An 18,966-nucleotide genomic window follows, 5' to 3' on the forward strand; every position below is an offset into this window, starting at 1 on the left:
TTAGTGCCTCCCATGTGCTTATCACCCCAGGGTATGCAATCATTGAATGAAATTGCCCATGCTATTTAAAAATTATTGCTACCAGCACCCTACCGTTTTGTTTTGTTTTTTTTTTTTTTTTGCCAACAACCTATTGTTGAAACCATGTCAATTAAAGATATACATAATGGAACTGACTCCCTTGAGTCCACTGTGGGAAGATCTGACCTATGCTGGTGACCACGGTGGGCATTTCCTCTAACAGTCTTGATCAGCTGTGGAATCCCATTAGACAGGAAATAGTCTCAGGCCCTTGGGAAATTTTCCTCATTGAGGCTCTTAGCAGTTCAGTAAACTTTTTTGGAGTAGGTTTCCTCAGATTCCCATATTTAGGTATATTCAGAATCTTACTTCACCGCAGGGACCAGGAAGAACAGCACTCACTTGGGCAGATTGCCAGAGAGGATTTTCCAGGCATATTCTCGGAGGTACTTCTGGAAAATGGTGGTCAGAGCGATCATCGGCTCCCCAGTACTGAGTTGAGAGCACTGCACCATGCACTTCTTGTAGTAGACAAAGAGGTCAGCACAGCTGGGGAGCACAGCACCCCCTTCATCAGTGTTGGGCTTAGGTGGCCCCTGGGCTTTGAAATCGGCCACGAACCGATCTATCAGCTCTCCAAGGTTTCTAGAAGGAAGAAAACCTGCCATGTTATTTCAAGAAAGATAAAGCAAATGTGCTTAACTGCCACGAGTAAATCATTCCTAATGCTTTTTACATTTAAAATTGGACCCAGGGGCGCCTGGGTGGCTCAGTTGGTTAAGTGTCCGACTTCGGCCCAGGTCATGATCTCGCGGTTTGTGGGTTTGAGCCCCGCGTCAGGCTCTGTGCTGACAGTTGGGAGCCTGGAGCCTGCTTCGGATTCTGTGTCTCCCTCTCTGCCTCTCCCTAGCTCATGCTTGCACTCTATCTCTCTGTCAAAAATAAACTTAAAAAATAAATAAATAAAATAAATAAAATTGGACCCATTTTTATCGCACCAGCCCTCTTACAGTAACAGCAGCAAGAATAACTGGCATTTGTGTGCTGCTTTATACTTTTTTTTTTTTAATTAATGTTTAATGATTTTTTTATTTTATTTTATTTATTTTTGGACAGAGAGAGACAGAGCATGAATGGGGGAGGGGCAGAGAGAGAGGGAGACACAGAACCGGAAACAGGCTCCAGTCTCTGAGCCATCAGCCCAGAGCCCGACGCGGGGCTCAAACTCACGGACTGCGAGATCGTGACCTGGCTGAAGTCGGACGCTTAACCGACTGCGCCACCCAGGCGCCCCTGTTTAATGATTTTTGAGAGAGACACAGAGAGCAAGCATGGGAGGGGCAGAGAGAGAGGGAGACACAGAATCTGAAGCTCTGAGCTCTCCTCACAGAGCCTGATGCGGAGCTCGAATCCATAAACCATGAGATCGTGACCTGAGCTGAAGTCGGACGCTCAACTGACTGAGCCACCCAGGAAGCCCCTGCTTTATACTTTTCAAGGCATTTCATGATCACATTTGACCCCAAGCCTCTGTGAGAGAGGTAAGGTATTACTGGACTCTCTAAGAGATGAAAAAATTAAGGTCTATAAAGTTTGTCACATAATTTAGTGGCAGAGCTGAGCCTAGAATCCGCTACCATGTAAGTATCATTTCGTCTTTCCCCAAATGAAATAATGATAGAGACCATTGTCTGAACGCTTATGACGTATCAGGCACACACCATGTCGGCAGTTTATAAGTGTTATTTCATTGCATTTCACTTAATTTGCACAATAACCTTATGAAGTACGTATTATTAACTGTCCTCATTTTCAAAAAGCAAGGTGCAGAAAAGTTAAGGACCTTGTCCAAGGTCATACAGCAAGAGGGGTGGGGGGAGCCAGGATTCAAAACCAAACAGCCTGGCTCAAACCTCATGTTTTTAACCCCTCTACCTTACTGCATCTGAAAACACAAAAAGGTTATGATGTCAGGAAACATTTGGTATCATTAACCTAAATATGCCCACGAGGTAGATGCCAAAACAAAGAGAAACTGTAAAGAAATATTCTAAGGCTTTCTTGATGTTTTTAATGGAGTTTCTCCTTAAAACTTACAGAATCAAAGGTGTAAAAGCTCTTGGGAGAGGGGAGGGTAGGGCAGCCCCAGGCTTGTAGCAGGTCACGATGGTGAGCATGGTTGCAGCTGTCCCCCCACTCCCCATTCAAACATCACTGAGTTTGCTCCGTCGTGTTGAGTCATCGTAGCTACGATCCAGTGGGGCTCTACTCACTGCTTCCTGCACAGTCGTGCCGTATGAAAAATGGGAGGGGTCCCTCCACCCCTTGACATTTTACATCTTTCTAGGTTGCTGTCCAAGGCTACAAGAATCCAGCTGTGCTTTTAATTTTTTTTAATGTTTGTTTATTTTTGACAGAGACAGAATGCGAGTGGGTTGGGGCAGAGAGAGAGGGAGGCACACAATCCGAAGCAGGCTCCAGGCTCTGAGCTGTCAGCACAGAGCCCGACACAGGGCTTGAACCCACAAACCGTGAGATCATGACCTGAGCTGAAGTTGGGACGCTTAACCGACTGAGCCACCCAGGCTGTGCTTTCAAAATGTATTTCTATAACAGGAAGAAAAAGATAAGAACCACACACAGCAGAGGAGAAAAGTGACATTTTACTCAGGAGTTTTTGTTATTGAAAGTTTATTACATCCAGATGTAGCCACTGTGCCCTCAAAGAACTTCTTCAGGCCTAGGCTGGGTCTTTGTGAGGATGGTTAGCAAGCAGGGGAGGACCTTGTTAGTTAACCTCGAAAGCTGTGGTGCCACCACCCCCATTCCTCACCACCTCTTCCTGCCCCACCTTTTCCATTGAATCTCTCACTTCTCTTCCTCAGTGACCCTCCACTCTAGCCAGACTCCCCTTTACTTCCCCCTGTTCCATCTCTATCCCTGACTCTGAACCTTTGCCTGGATGCCTCCCCTGGCCAAGATGCTCTCCTGCCACCTCTCTCAGGCTCAACTCAGGGCTCACCCAGACAACCCCTACTCACACCATTCCTCTGTCTCAGTTTCAACTTCTGTCATCTGCAACACACTGACACTGTACTATCATTTTTTCTTTTTTTAACACTTTACCATACAGTGTAAGGATGTCAAATGTTCAAGAAACACGACGACCTTCTCCCATCCTGGACCCACAGCCGGCAATGCTCTCAAGAATGGCTCTTTTTCATTGGTCTTTGGTGTAATTTCAGAATCTGTGTTGAGAGAGCATTCTGGCCAGTCACTTCTAATAAGCTGAAGTTGGTACAAAAGGTGAAAGGTGCTTGCTACAGAAGAGAATCGTCGGCAATTCATATGTTATCATATGCTCCTTGAGAGGACGGATAATGTTTCCGGGACCTCTGCTATACCCAGGCCCACCCCTCAAATTTACATGTGAGGTTAATCTTTCAGTTATGTTGGTGCCCAGTACATATGCAGCTGATCAGTCCCCGTGCTTTGTTCCTGAAGGATGGAATGGAAGGGTAGGAGAGTGGAGCTGGTGCAGTAGAGGGGAGCATGTAATAGGAAAGCAAAGGGTTCCACTTGAGTCTTCTTAGAAGAGATTCTAACCTCCAAATCTCTACTGCTGACCAAAAGAGGGGCCAGAGCTCCAAAGTGCTTTTTACTTTAACCACTTATCCAATTCCGCTAGCAGCTGAAGTCAGAATACCTACTCAAATGCCTCATATTTCCGAGCCAACTCGATCAATAAGATTATAAACTAATTAAACTCATACAGCATAGAGAAAATTTCCACTTAAAAAAAAAAAAAACCCTCTAAAAGACCACCCATACTTTGCAGGCCATCTCCCAAGTCACTTCTGACACTGCTCTCTGTGTAGGTGAGACATAATCCATTAGAATAAGCTTCCCTCCCTTCAATCTCCACTCTCTGCGCCTGCGTGCTTCTAAGCCACATGAGACACTGGAAAACGAGTAACTGACATGTCACAGCATAGATGGTTCAGTCCATCGATTTCCAGCTGAGCATTTAGTATGTGCAAGGCTCTGGGCTGTGTTTGCCATGCATATGAGACATAAGTGAGTCCAACTAAAGAAAAAAAAGCAAAGGTTGTCATTTCTTCCAGGTGCCAAACACTAGCCTGAGTTTTGGTGAGACCTTCTGGGAGGGTTACTAGAGAAAGGAATGTTGTAGCATACCGACCTGCTGATTGGAATCACAAGGAGGTGTCTTTTACACCATAAGGCAAGTACAATCAAGTAAGAGTTCATGAAGGGCCAAGTTCTGATTAAGGTGTTGCTGGGTGTGGGGGTTAAGACACGCATCTGCCTATTAGAAGCTTTGATCTTATTTGGGGGGATAGGACCCTCATGCTCATGATATTTAGATTTCAAGACAGCAACTACATGCTAATCTTGTAGTACAGACAAGAGGAACAATTTGTTTCAGACAAAGGAAACTAGAGGCAGCTAGAGAGAAAATTTCGCAGCAGACTCAGGTGAGAATAAAGGCACGGAGTCAGAAGTGAGCACAGATTATGATGTGTGGAAGGGAAGATGTAAGGAGGAGGGGACGTGCCTAAGGTGGAAGTCCCAAATTGGAAAAGCCCGACCTACGGTTTGATTTACAAGCTCCTCTGCATTCCCACAGCAAAGCGCTGCCAGCTTCATGTCTTCACAGCGGGTACCACCGACTCCCAAGAGGCCATAAGCCTATAAAGTAGGCATTGTGCTGGGTGCATCAGAAATTCAATCTCCTGTAATCCTCCCAACGGCCCTGAAGAGAAGGCGTTATTATCTCCACTTCATAAATGACAAAATTGAGGCTGAGAAAAAGACTGTAACTTGCCCTGGGTCACGGAATTTGTCGGAGCCAGACTCTGAACCTGGGGATGCCTGACTCCCAAGCCCAGCTCTATCTACTCTACTGTGCTCTGACTTTGCAACACTAAAGCGCTACACAGAGAGATGGAATTGTGCTTATTGCTGTGATTCACTTGCTCTCCGGCTTAAAGGAACATGTCACAGACGTGGATGGTATCTTTTACCCCCTCCCCTGTAGCTTGAGCTTTCTGAGCAAGATGCACGAGAATGTCAGGGGCCCACACGAACTACTGCTGGGGGTTCTGCTGATCATTGAAATGACCCAGGAAGAAAAGACCAATGCAGAGCAGTATTAGTAAAGGACGAGCAGGGCAGTTTCTTCCGGTGGATCCCTAGCAACAATATTCTAACTGGAAGGCAGAGTGGTGACGGCACGGGGAGAGGCAGGCGGCAGTCAGTCAAAGCTGGCAAGGAGGTGAGCATGGGCAAAGCGGCTTCAGATCCCCAGGAAGTTACAGGACTTGTTAAATCGAGGGTACCCAAACTGATCTGCACACCCTCCCTCTCCTGCCCTTAGGAGGGGGCCAAGGATTTGGCTCTGGTGTGGCCAGTGGGGTTGGGAAGCCCAGGTGTGGCTTGAGCACAACTGGGAGATGGATTACACACAGGTAAATGGAGCAAATCAGTAAATACACGGAAGATCTGGGGGGGGTGGCCAAGTTTCTCACTGCTGCAGAAAGTAGTTACAGACGAGGAAAGGGGGAGGCTAAGATAAATCCTGTGGTGTCAGAGCAGAATTAGAGTTACCAGCATAGATTCACAGGTTCTAATATAGGCTGGTATAAAAACAGATACCGATGCATGTGTTTAAACATGTATGTATATACATACATATATTTCTCAGCTCTCTCAGCTGCGAGGACCTAGAAGCATGACATCCGAGGAGTAATGAACATACTTGATGCCCGGAACTTAGTTTCTAAATATCATTCCCCACCAAAGAAACAACAGATCCTGGAAAAACAGATGACTCCAGAGCTGGGGTAGGAAAGTGCAAGATGGGCCTGGTATATTTTGTTGTGCCAGGAAGGAAGTGCCCCAGAAATGACAGGAATATGCAAAAAGCACGAAAAACCAGCTCGAAGGGGGGTTCCAATGGCCAAATCAGGGACAATTTGAGCATTAAAATAACGATGGATCCTGCAAGAGAAAAAGGACATCAGTGGAAAAACTGGTGAAGCCCAAATCAAAATCTGAGTTTAGGAAAGAGTACTGTACCAGTGTTAACTTGCTGGTTTTGAGAACTGTTCTATGGTTACGTAAGATGTTAACATGAGGAGAACTTGGGGAGAAGGGAATACGGGAAATCTGCACTACTTTTGAAATTTTTATGTAGGTTTAAATTTATTCCAACATAAGCTTTAAAAAAAAGGTAATAACGGCTATAACCCATTGAATAAAATAGGAATCAACGAGTAGGTGCTGATACAATAAATGGGGAAGAGAGAAAGCTTTTTCTTAAAATATAATGCCAACTCATAAATGTAGAAGAAATGGCAGTATTAGAAAAATCACCATTTGGCAACGATCTTGGTAATAAATGATTCAGGCAAGTATCAGGGGGAGGTGAAAGATGAGAAAAAGACCATTTATATGGTTTCAACGTTTCTCCTGACACTTATTATTAATGACTTATTAATAAATAGAGAAACCTGGCAGACTCCATCTAAAGCGATAAAAGTGAACACCACAAGCTGTAGGGCAAACTGACAGTGTGCCTCCCGACATGAATTACTGAGAAGAGCCCGGCACTATTTCTGCATAAATCATAAATCATGAGGAAACAGTCGAACGCAGACTGAGGGACATTCCACAAACTGGCCTGTGCTTCTTCAAAAATTTCAAGGTCATGAAAGATAAAGAAAGAATGAGTTATTTTTCTGGATGGAAGGGACCAAAGAGACGTGACAAATAAATGCATCCTGTGATCCTGGCACGGACTCTGGGTCCAGAAAAGACCTGATCGGGACAACTGGTAAAGAGGAATGGGGTCGGTGAGTTAAATGGTAATGGCGGATCAAGTTAACTTCCTGATGCTCGCAGGTATACGGTGGTTAGGTGGACGGTGCCCTTATTTACAGGAAACACACGCTGAGGTATGAAGGGGGAATGGGGCCCTCTCACCTACGATCTGGAGGAAGTGTTGACGTGGGGAAATCTCCAAGAGAAAATCACTACATCCCCAAGAGTAAAAGTTTTATTATTAACTTCTTTCTTGCACATAAACAAAACTTGAGAAAGCCACCTAATGCACAGAAGGACAGCTTTGCCCAGCCTGCCGAGGAGATGGCTCTGGGAATATCCTGCTTCCTGCCCCCTCACCAGGTGCCGGCTCTGCAGTCCTCCCACCGCTGTTTGGCTTTTGGTGGGGGCAGGTGCCTCCAGAACTTTCCTCGGACAGGTGGGAGGCTGGGGAGAGGAGACGGCAGACCCCATGCCAGGCCTAGTGAAAAGCTGGGAACACTGATCGGGCCACACAACCGCTTAAGAGTCCGGAACAAGACCACTGGCGGGGGGCAGCAGGCACAGTTCCTGCCCACTTGTGCCAAATGCCAACACATCACCTTGATTCACCCTCGCCACTAATCTTGTGAGGGGAACAGTACTAACTTCACTGTAGAGAGGACAAAACAAACTCGGACAGGTCAAGTACCACGCTTGAGGTCCCAGGCTAGTGAGTGCGGAGCTCTGACTCAAATCCAGGTCTGTCTGGCATCCAGGCCCACGCTCTTTCCACAATACCGTGCTGGGTCTCTGTCATCTGGGAGCTTGTGAATGGTCTAAGATTTTCCTCCCTTGCAGATTTCTGAGTCAGAGCTACAAGAATGTAACATGTACAAAATCAGTCCCCACCTGAGTCTCTTCCCCAGCCTTAAGACTCTCTGACAAAAGGGAGAAAGGGCTTTGCAGAACCCCTTGAAATTGTACTCAAAATAGTGGGGGGATTTATGTGATTTTTTTGTTTTTTGGGTTTTTTTTTTTTTGGCAAGAGAGTCTACAGTCTCATCAGACTCTCAAGGGGATCTATGACTCAAAAAAGGTTAATCACCACACAGCTTTAGGCATTATTTTGCCTGAATCTCTGCTATAAAAGCTGAGGAAATGGATTTCTTGAACTCTATTTTCTACTTCAAGCCTTTGTTGCTTATTCTGGAGTGACAAGAGCACAACCTACGCAGTTCTCCTACGAGCAGCTCCCACTGCTTCCCCAGCCCTGTGGAAACATCCCAGTGAGGCCAGACGGCAGGATGAGTGGCGAGCACTTCATTTTTCACAGAGAAATGGAGAGTCCCTATGGAAGGGAGGTCTGGCTCTCTGCCTGAAATAGCACGGACAATGAGTACACTTTATATGAATCAAGGCCATGTGAAAAGAGTAGATACCACAATTGTAATAATTCAGAAAAATGACTCTCCAGACCAGGTGGATTTGGGGAACGTATGTGGTTATCTCCGATATGCACTTTAAACCTGGGACCCGATGGCTTTGAAACCTTTTGAAAAATAAAGAGTTTGGGTTGATGAGAGAAGACAGGCTTTGTCCAAGAAGAATCATCCAAGTGGTCTGCTCTAAGACCTGTTAATCTAATAGGCAAATAACTGATCATTCCCCTGCCCCTCGAGGTGTCTTATTAACATCCTGAGAAAAAACTTTTAAACACAGAAAATGGCGTTTCAAAGAAGCAAATGGCAATAGTTAATAACTGCCTTTCTGTGTGCCTTCGGACATGAGCCCAATGGATAGAGAGGAGGCAGATTGGCTCTACAAGGTGAAATGTGAAAGCAACTCTTTTTTGGGGGGGGCGTGGGAGGGGCGGGAGGTTGTTTCTGTTAGCACAGAAGCTCTTCTACAAAGTTTATTTTCTAAGGCTTTAACATGAAACATTTTGTAATCTGGGAGGAGAAGAGTAGACGCAATCTATAAAATCAAATAGGCAAATAATAATAATGTTCCGTGTAGTGATTCCACTTGAAATAGTCTCTTAATCTTATGGTTTACCTCCAAAACATACTCGGAAACAAGAATTTGCTAACCCACACAACAGGGGGATTAAAAACAAAAACCAAAAAACTAAATCTCAGCACCTAAATGCTTTCCCAGAGAACTCCTCTTGAGAATTTTCTCACAGACGCTATTGCATTCCCTGCAATGAGCCACCGTCTGGTCCTCACAAGTGTGTTCTTTAGGCTACAAGGCCTCCTCTCAGAGCCAGGGCCAGCCTGTCTCCAGAAACCTGACCTTTCCAAACTCTGCCTTCCTGCGTGGAAGGGCCTTCAACAGTACCTCTGGTTGGGGACAGAGATTCAGGGATGAGGAGGGCTCTTCCTCCTTTGCGTGAATTACAGACACTGGAGTTTGAACACACTTCCCTGGCTATGAGGAAACTTGGCTGTGGTGGGCTGCTTTGTGGACATTTCTGAGAACCCCTGAGTTTGTAAAAAGTATATATATTAAATGGTTGATAATCCATGAAAGGAAGTAAGAAGCCATCCATACTGAATCCATACTGAAGCGCCTCCTTACAGAATAGCTCCAATTAATTAATTCGGGAGAAACGACGGGAACAGAAAATGAACATTTGGCAAATGCTACAGTAAATTATTGCTTCAGGCAGGAATCATCAGGGCATGTCAAAACGAGTGGGCAAAGTGTGAGGAGAAACAGGGTATTTACGTAGTCCCGAAGTGTCCCACCGTGAGATACTTACTAATCACAAAGAGAAAAATAGTAGCTGCACAGTAGAGAAAGCTAGTGAGCGCCACCAGAGGCAAGTGATCAGAGTTGACATCACCATTGAGGGGACAGGTCCACATGGTGTGTCTCCCGCTATGACGTACCGAGAGAGACACAGCAATGCCTCTATGGTATACTTGCCTGCGATGCAATAATCCGGATTTAATCAAGAGCAAACATCAGACAAATACAGAAAGTAATCTGCCAGTACTCTGTAAAGCGTCAAGGTCATGAGAGACCAACGAACGAGAGACTGAGGGAGTATATTCAAGGTTAAAGGAGACTAAAGAGACCTGACAACTAAATGCATGATGGGATCTCAGGCCAGAAAATGGACATTCATGCCACAGTGTTTCCGTCCTGATTTTGAGAACCACAGTAATGTAAAATGGTAGCATTCTCTGGGGGAAGGGCATATGAGAATTTTGTATAGCTTTTCTGTTAGTCTAAATTATTTTGCAGTGAAAACTTAAGCAAATGATACTTGAAAACATATACAGTAGAGATTAGGCTTTCTTTCCCTGGTTTCCAGTACCTGACATTGTCAAGGCTTGTGGGCTGATGTGTGCACACAGGGGAAGGGGTTGTTGGGATACATTTGGGAGCTTATCTGAGTCAGATTCAGGCTTCTAAGATTTATGAACACAATGAGTGATAAGATTCATAAGATATAAAAAATATCCTTAGCAGGTTTCCAGAGGGCGTCACAGGAGCCATGCCAAGTCCCTCCTTCAGCCTCTGGAAGGAGTCACGCCCTTGTGAGGCCCACCCGTGACCGGAGGAGGGAGAAATGCAGTAGAAAACAGCAAAATATTCATCACTCACTTGTCTTGGGACTCAATATACACGTAGAGATGAGGCTCAAAACACTTGGAAACAATGCCATGAAACGGATTGTCTGGGGCTTTAGGCTTCTTTGGCTGTAAAGGAAGGAAACAAAGAAGAAACCTATACTTGAGCCATCTTTGCAAGTTTTCAAGCAGTTTCAAAGAAAACATCCCTTCAAAGTTCACTCCTAACACAGATTAAAAGCACTCCACGTAACTAAACTGGGACTATGTCTTGCATTATGATTCAATGAGCCAGTTTTGTTAGCATCACTGACTTGCTTCGCATGTTGAAAGATTTACTGCTACTTTGATAACACACACGCTTTTGATCTGGAAGCTATTCATCATCTTACTGATGTTTTAAAATTTTAAATCCTGGCGAATAACAGTGCCTTATATTTGTACAGTGCTTTAAAATTTATAAAGTGCCTTCATGTGATCTATTTTTTTTTACTTTATTTTTTTGAGAGTGAGAGCGCGAGAGCGCGCGTGCACAAGCACGCAGGAGGGGTAGAGAGAGGGAGAGAGAAAGAATCCCAAGCAGGCTCCACGTTGTCAGCGCAGAGCCTGATGCGGGGCTCCGCCTCACAAAACTGTGAGATCATGACCTGAGCCAAGATGAAGAGTCAGATGCTTACCTGACTGAGCCACCCAGGCGCGCCCATGTGATCTATTTTTGATAGCCTCCATTTACTGACAGTTATCACAGACCAAGCGCTTTGATATGAAGTAACATCTCATCTATTCCTCACAACAACCCTCAGAGTAGGAATTAATACTACTTTACACCTAAAGAAAGGAAGGCTCAGAGGGTTCTAGCGGCCTGCCCAAAGGCACACAGTGAAGCTTCCTATCTCCTCAACTAGAATTTTCTATTATAGCATTGCTTTCCTGCAATGGTTCCTAGATTGATGAATTTCACTGACAAGTAAATAAATGTAAGAAAAAGAAGCATAAGGGACCAATATAGCGTTGCTGACTTTTATTTTGCTCCTCTCCATTCTCGGTAGGTTCCTGAAAAAAAGAGTATTTTATACCCAAACATTTTATAGGGAGAACATACCAGCATGAGGGCAGTCCTTCCTTTTCAGACAGTTGGTGACCCTATACCAGCTTGCTAGTTGGGCAGGCAGCAGGCAGTTTTGTCTTTATTTTTTGCCTTGGACCAGTGTAAAACAGGGCTAGCACTGGTCCCCAGTTGATACTTAAAAACCATTGACATACAGACCATGTAGGTAGGCAAGCATTAAAAAACTATATTTGCTCCCTAATTCCTTTTCTAAATCTCTAAAAAAATAAGCGAAGATCTTCCTACATATTTTGTTCTATTCCTAAAAAATGTCAATTCTATTTATTGTCAAACACCAACAAAAGGACCCTGAGGCCTTGTTGGGGTTGATACTAGAGTACAAACTGGGCATAAATTGACACCCACAGTATACTTGCTAAATTGAGCTGTTCGTATCTTTTAATAAATACAGGAAAAGCTGAGCCCCTAATGATAGAAAGAATGACTCCCTTCTAGTAAGTTTTAAAAATAAAACACTCTAATGGTTAAAAGCATCTGTAAAAACTGGAAATGAACACCAAAAATTAAATGTCAACCCTAGACATATCCCATTCAATTTCCTATTTAGCTCTCTTCCCTTTTCACCTTTTGAGAGTTCCATGTCTTTACTTTTTTTGTTTTTGTTTTGTTGTTGTTGTTTCTTTGCAAGATTTTTAGAAACTCTGGTGCTTCCTAAAATCTGGGCTATTTTCCCTTATTGTCCCAAAGCCACTGCCAAAGTCAGGTCTCAGAGTGAGACTACAACAGGCTCCCAAGACTGGGTTCATGGAGTTTGAACTCTGGATCCAAAGTTCCACCTTCATTTCACAGGTGCCCCAGGAGTTTTTCCCACATGTCCATCAGTTTAACATGGCGGATCCATGACATAGTATGATGGCTGTGTGGGGATGGTCCTTACCTAATTGTTCTACATTTTCCATGTCAGTTACCTATTTTTTAGTATTTTATTCTTTTCAGTAAGGTGATTTTTATTTTTATTTATTTATTTATTTATTTTTTTAATTTTTTTTTTCAACGTTTATTTATTTTTGGGACAGAGAGAGACAGAGCATGAACGGACGAGGGGCAGAGAGAGAGGGAGACACAGAATCGGAAACAGGCTCCAGGCTCTGAGCCATCAGCCCAGAGCCCGACGCGGGGCTCGAACTCACGGACCGCGAGATCGTGACCTGGCTGAAGTCGGACGCTTAACCGACTGCGCCACCCAGGCGCCCCAGTAAGGTGATTTTTAAATGAAGAGGCAAATCTGATTTGTCTAACTTTTTTAAGACTAGGTGTCCTGATTTTAGAATTAGGAAATATAGCCACAACACCCAAGTATCTTTTTATTAAAAAAATATAATCATTATAAGGATTATAATTATCCCCTTTACTTACATGTTCTTCCCTTGACCAAAATATTCATACATCTGCAGGATACCTTCTGCTAATTATAAACTGGAATATAACTTATGTAATATAGAATGTTGTCATATTTTTTAAATTAATTTTTTAAAAAGGTTATTTATTCTGAGAGAGAGAGAATGAGCAGCGGAGGGGCAGAGAGAGAGAAAATCTCAGGGAGGCTCCATGCTGCCAGCACAGAGTCTAACATGGGGCTCAATCCTAAAAACCACGATATCATGACCTGAGCCGAAATCAAGAGTCGGACGCTTAACCGACTGAGCCATCCAGGCACTCTAGATGTTGTCATGTTTTAAATCAACGTGTATATTTTGAATTTGGTTTTGTTCACTAATTTATGTGCAATTTTCCAATTACTGACAACAGTTTAAGTTATCGCCTTAGAATGGCTACATTATGAGATTTCAGCTCTACAAATTAGGTAATAGTGCTGTACTGAAACACATTTTCTGATTTTGATCTGTGGTGATTTAAGTGAATGACCTTCTTCTTAGGAAATGCACACAGGAATATTTAGAGGTAAAGGACATGATATCAGCTAACTTAAACTGTTCCAAAAGAGAGAGAGAGAGAAAGAAGTGGGGAGAGAGGGACAGAGGGAGACAGAAATGGGAAGGAAAAAAAGGAAATGATAAAGCGAATGTAGCAGAATGCTAACAATTAGTAAACCCAGGTGAAAGATACTTGAGAGTTCTTGCAATATTCTTAAGACTTTTCTCTAATTTTGGTATTTTCTTTTTAAAAAGCAAGAAATAACGATAAAAAGCTTGAGAGATGGCTGTGGACGGCCTGGCAGATAACCCCAGAGATGGTGGTGGAGCACTCAAGCAATGGCACATCACCCATGCTCTGGGCGGCCTGGACGACAACAGTGTGGGAAAATGCAGACCTCCAAGCCTGAGTACAACAGGGGTTAGAATCAATTTCACAGATTTAATAATGCACTAGTTATGGTAGCTGTCACCGCTGGGGGAAGCTAGGAGGAGATGGGTACACAGGACCTCTCTGCACTCTGCAACTACTTATGACTTTGTAATTATTTAAAAATACAAAGCTTTTTTTTTTTTTTAAACATTTATTCTTCTTCGAGAGACAGAGTACAAGCCAGGGTGGGGCAGAGAGAGAGGGAGACACAGAATCAGAAGCAGGCACCAGGCTCTGAGCTGTCAGAGCCTGACGCGGGGCTCGAACTCACAAACCGTGAGATCATGACCTGAGCCAAAGTCAGACACTTAACTGACTGAGCCACCCAGGAGCCCCAGCATACAAAGATTTTTTAAAAAGTGGTATAGGAGACTTGGACTCTGACTGTGAAGTTGTTTTAGGAGTATCTTAACCTATTTATTTCGCTCTTATTTTCCTTTTTATGTGTGTGCAAAAGCAATATATGATAAAAATCTGTGTCGAGGAGAGTCTGAGGAGCTCGCTCGGCATACGCATAAAAAGACAGTCTAAGGGATAAAAGAAAACAGCTACATGCTATTCCAGCAATCTCATCATGGTCAGTCTTCCACAGGCCATGTGCTCGATGAGGCCCCATGGAACAACACTCGGAACCCACAGAACGTCGTCAGACCGCACGGGCGTCCCAACCCTATGGCAGGTGACTGCCCACTAATGCCGCTCCTGGCAGGGAGCGGAGACCCAACACCTCGCCTCCTGGTCCCTTGCAGCGTTTTTAGTGTGAGTTGGAAGCAAAAGGGGAATAATGGGAGGGACTGCCCAAAGTTTCCTTTTTGATTTTTGTCCACAGGGCTGCCTCCGGCCTATAGCTGCTTTATGACTGTGCTCCTATTTAGATAAGAGGTGCTGGAATTTCAGCTCAAACTGGCGTCTCCCTTCGCACCGGCCAGCTCCCCAAAGGGTTGATTCTCAGCTTAAAGTACATACTAAGTCATTTAGCAGTAGCATTCGGGCTGCATTTCTGAGTGTGTGAATTCTGTCCAAAAGCCGCAGATGTTTAAGTTATTTCCTCCCGGAGTTAGATGGAATAATAGAAGGTTACTGTTGTCACAGTAAGGAGCTGTGCAGCTGGCCCCATTTCCTTTTATTACTATCCAGTGTAAAGAGATTAAATCTAACTGCTTGGATCACCAGAAGGGTATGTTTTTAAACCAGAAATTCCTCACTTCTTTGTCTCTGGGCACCTTCAGTCCCCTTTCGGATGCTGTTTTTTAACACTGGGAGTAGGATGGCAACTGACTGCTCAAACTAAATACCTCTTCTCGAGTTCACACCCCTTTCTCAACAGCATACACTCCAGGAGAGAGCAGGGAGAGGCCCTTACACCTTGCGGGCCAACTGTCTACTTATGCAGTGACACAGTGAGTTGGGTAACCCCAGACAACCGCAGGCTCGGCTCACCTAGCATCCTGTGGACTTCCTCCCTGAGGCCCCACGGGGCTCCCGCACTTCCTGCGCACCCAACTCCAGAAGCCAGTAAGTGGCTGGGAAGACGGAGATCCTGGAGCTCCCACTTAATGGACCACCAGCAAGACATGGGCAGGGGAAGCCGCAGGAGGCTGGGGACGGAATGTGAGGAGGCCTTAGTCACTGGTGCACATGTGTCCTCACTGACAAGCAATGGCCAAGGAAACTGCAGGTGGGTCATCTAGCCTAGGGGTTTTTGGTACTTTCTTTTTAAACAGATCTCAAACCCCTGGTTTGAAAGAATTCCATGATAGATGTGACTCAGAACAGAACTGCTCTATTTTGGAGGGACTCAGAGCCCTGATCTCCTCCCAACTCCCCACAGTGACATGGGATGGGGCACCAAGGAATATAGTTTGAAAACCACAGGCTCTCTCTAAAGACGAAAAAAACTAGGTAAGTCTAGAGACAGTAAAAACCTACCACATGGTCAGTTAACAGCGGACCAGAGTCTGGCTCTGCCCTACCCCCTGGATCTGTGTCCTGTGTCCTTGGAATGAGCAGTCTTCGTCCTTACAACAATAACGTCTGGCTTCCAGGATGAGCAAACAGTTCCACGAGGGAGACAGATCATATCGTATCTACCAAACCGATTTCGTAGTAACGGGGGCTGCTGTCATAATCCAGTTTAACGACATCCAGAGATGACTGGCTAAAGGGATAACTTTTCATGGCAGCCACCAGCACTGGGAAGACACAGAGCCCTGAAAACAGAACTACCACCCAAAGCTCAAACGGGTGCAGGCAACGGAGTGTGGGTAGAGGACACACCAGAAAAGTGAACTCTACGTCCAGACTCCTTCCTATCGGGGTCCTTCCTCTCCAAATGTGAGAGATGCATTTCTTTAGTTGGAAGAAATCTGTTTTCTCCCACAAGAGTTGATATGATATTTAAATCAGTTATACCTAATCCCACAGATCTCTGGGATATAGCTCTGAGGTATCCTTCCAGTTTATGTATCCGCCTGTATTCATGGGGTTCATTTCTGTGTTCTCCACTTTTCACTGAGACACCCCGGTGTAGTGAAAGAGCTCCAGGAAAGGAATTCTAGTCTCTGACTTCTAGACCTTGCTTTCGGTCCTTGCTCTTCCACGCCCAAACTCTGTACCCCTGGGCAAATCACTTGACCTCTCTGAGCAGCACGCACTACAGCTCATATATAGAACCCTACAAAGAGAGAGGCAGGGGTTGGGAAGAGGAAATGGAACGCAGCATGTAGAAGAATCTGAAACTATAAAGCCCATGAAAATGTGAAGTATCCACGTTATTACAATTATTTAATCAGTGGACCAGACACATTCCACCACATTGCTTCGGAACTGCTCCTGGAAATTCTGTTCTCTCGGCTCCTGCCACGATCGTCCACCTACCCTCACCGTGCTAGGAATGCAGGGTTAGCTGCAAAGTGCATGGCTACAGGTTTCCCAGGCTGGTCTTCCCAGCCAGCCCCCTTTCGGCGGTGTCTGGAGCAAAACAACACTATAAAATAATCCTCGAGCAGCCAAGTGTAGAAAATTAAAAAGAAGGGATCGCTAATCCAGACAGGAAGAGGTCTGATTTATTGCTCTAACCACTCTGCCATAAAATGGCAGTGAAACAGCAACACCATTCTATAGGATGGAGGGAGAGGAAATTTAGAGTTGGAAAGAAAATCCAAAGGAAATGAAAGTGTTAGTGTGCTCTGAAAAGTAACTCTCCAAATATGCCATTGGTCACCTGGATGTTTCCAGGCCGCCCCGATGGCTTCCAGACCTCAAGTGCTTGGCTTACACTGAGTGGAGGCCTCTCCTAGCTGATGGTGCTGCTAACTTCACGGGGGATTGCTGAGCCTCTGGTGTGGTCACCGGACAGACAAGGACACCATCGAGGGCTAGGCTGGCAGGCACAGGAGGTGATGGACAAGGCAGGGCGGAGTTCCCACCGCTGCACTGCACGGGCCAATGAAGCTTGTGTGTGTCGGTCATTCCAGTGGGGAAGCTCTTGGGGAACAGAGGTGGGCAGGACGGGCTGTTCTTCCATTCAGTTTTCAGATAAAGGCTTTCTCTAAGACCACCGAAGTTGTCATCTCTGCATGTGGTCAAGAGCCAAAGGACCATATTTAGAGCGAGCAGACCCATAATCGGAAGCAAACATTGGGTAGGTCACATGTGGAGATGCAAACTGGACTTACTTGATCTAAGTCTCCCTTCTCTATCGCCAGTTCCTCCATTTCTGGCGCTGGTTCATCTTCCAGGAAGGGATTGGTCGATTGGGGTGGAGACTCGAGTTTTTTCTGTTAAGAAGACATGAGAAAGAGACAGGTATTACCTGAGTATACCCTCAATACCTTTTGCCATCGATCTGCTTTTTTCCTAGTCTCTCCAACAGCTGAATCACGAAATCTGATGTAATGAGCAAGAATGGAGATGACATGGACCACATTCTCACCTCCTGGCCTTCAAACTGTCTTGCATCTTCCTGAAACCTTATTGCCCATCCCACCCCAAACCCAATCTGGCTAAAACTCTCATTCATCCTTCAGCCTTCAAATCAGAAGTCCCTTCTTCTGGGAAGCCTTCCCCATCTGTCAAGTTTGGGTTAGATGCCCCTGCTACATGATTCTATCCTACCCAGTATGTCCCCAGACCAAGGTATTTATTAAAATATTGCAAATACCCAGTTGTCTGTCTTATCCCCACTAGATTCTGTAATGGCAGGGATCATGTCTGTCTTCCTCACCCTCTGTCTGGTGCCTGGCATTGACTAGCTGCTCCCCGAATATGAATGAATCAAAATGCTGGATGGGCTGGAATTCAAGAACAAACTAGAAAGCTAATCTTATGTGTTCTAGATTACAGACAGGAGTCCCTTCCCAAATAAGTCCCATTACCAGAAACACAACTAGGGAAAAATTACTTCCTAGGTCCTGATGATGAATATTCTGTTAAAATATGTCCCTGAGTGGGAACACAGGCTAGTGGGAAAGCTGGAGGCAGGAAGTATGGGCTTTAGCTCCAACTCTTCGGCGCTGGCCAATCCCCTAAATTCTCTCAGCCATAGCAGCCTGAGGTCACAGGTACAGGACTACCTGAAGGATCAGATGGGAGGAAGTGTGCAAAAGGGGAGAAGGGGCACACGGCACATACAAGGGACAACGGTGATGATAATTCCAGGGCAACAACAGAACTGAGGCAGCTCTTTGGAATTTTTTTACAAATTTGACCTGAATATGTTGTTTATGTCAGGGAGCTGGGAGTCCTAGCAGAAAGAAAACTAAGTGGACAAGAAGGAGAAAAGGGATTGGCTGGTGCTGGGGTGAGGGGAAGGGGCAAGGAACGGCTCTTTGGAGACAAGAAGCCAGGTGGAGACGGTGTTTCTAAATGTGACATTTTCACATATATCAGCAGAGAAACTTGAACTAACCCTCTAAGCCAAGAGGGACAGCACGTGGACTGTACAGAGTGAATGACTTTGTTAAGTGTTAGGATATCAGATGAAGATACAAGGGGAAAAAAAACCAACAACGACAATCAAACAAAAACAATCCAGAAAAAATAAACAATTTGAACACAAAAAACACAAGCCACACCAGTGTCCAGTTTAGGCTTTAAGCCCAT

The 18,966-nt window shown here is 44.9% G+C and overlaps 1 protein-coding gene and 1 long non-coding RNA gene across 2 annotated transcripts in view; one reads left to right on the forward strand and one right to left on the reverse strand.

Moving 5' to 3' along the window:
- VPS53 (VPS53 subunit of GARP complex) overlaps positions 1–18,966 on the reverse strand; it is a 138,575-nt gene that overhangs the window by 45,911 nt on the left and 73,698 nt on the right. The window contains exons 12-14 of the mRNA XM_030296881.1: positions 17,541–17,642; positions 10,462–10,556; positions 424–666 (exon numbers count right to left, since the gene is read on the reverse strand). Of these exons, the coding sequence (XP_030152741.1) occupies positions 424–666; positions 10,462–10,556; positions 17,541–17,642 (440 nt within the window). The remainder of the gene's footprint in view (positions 1–423; positions 667–10,461; positions 10,557–17,540; positions 17,643–18,966) is intronic.
- LOC115501725 lies at positions 15,389–18,024 on the forward strand. The gene is made up of 2 exons (XR_003964889.1): positions 15,389–15,541; positions 17,726–18,024. It is a non-coding gene; the product is annotated as an uncharacterized LOC115501725 (long non-coding RNA).

Source organism: Lynx canadensis, chromosome E1 (genome assembly GCF_007474595.2).
Source record: "Lynx canadensis isolate LIC74 chromosome E1, mLynCan4.pri.v2, whole genome shotgun sequence".
Taxonomy (NCBI): domain Eukaryota; kingdom Metazoa; phylum Chordata; class Mammalia; order Carnivora; family Felidae; genus Lynx; species Lynx canadensis.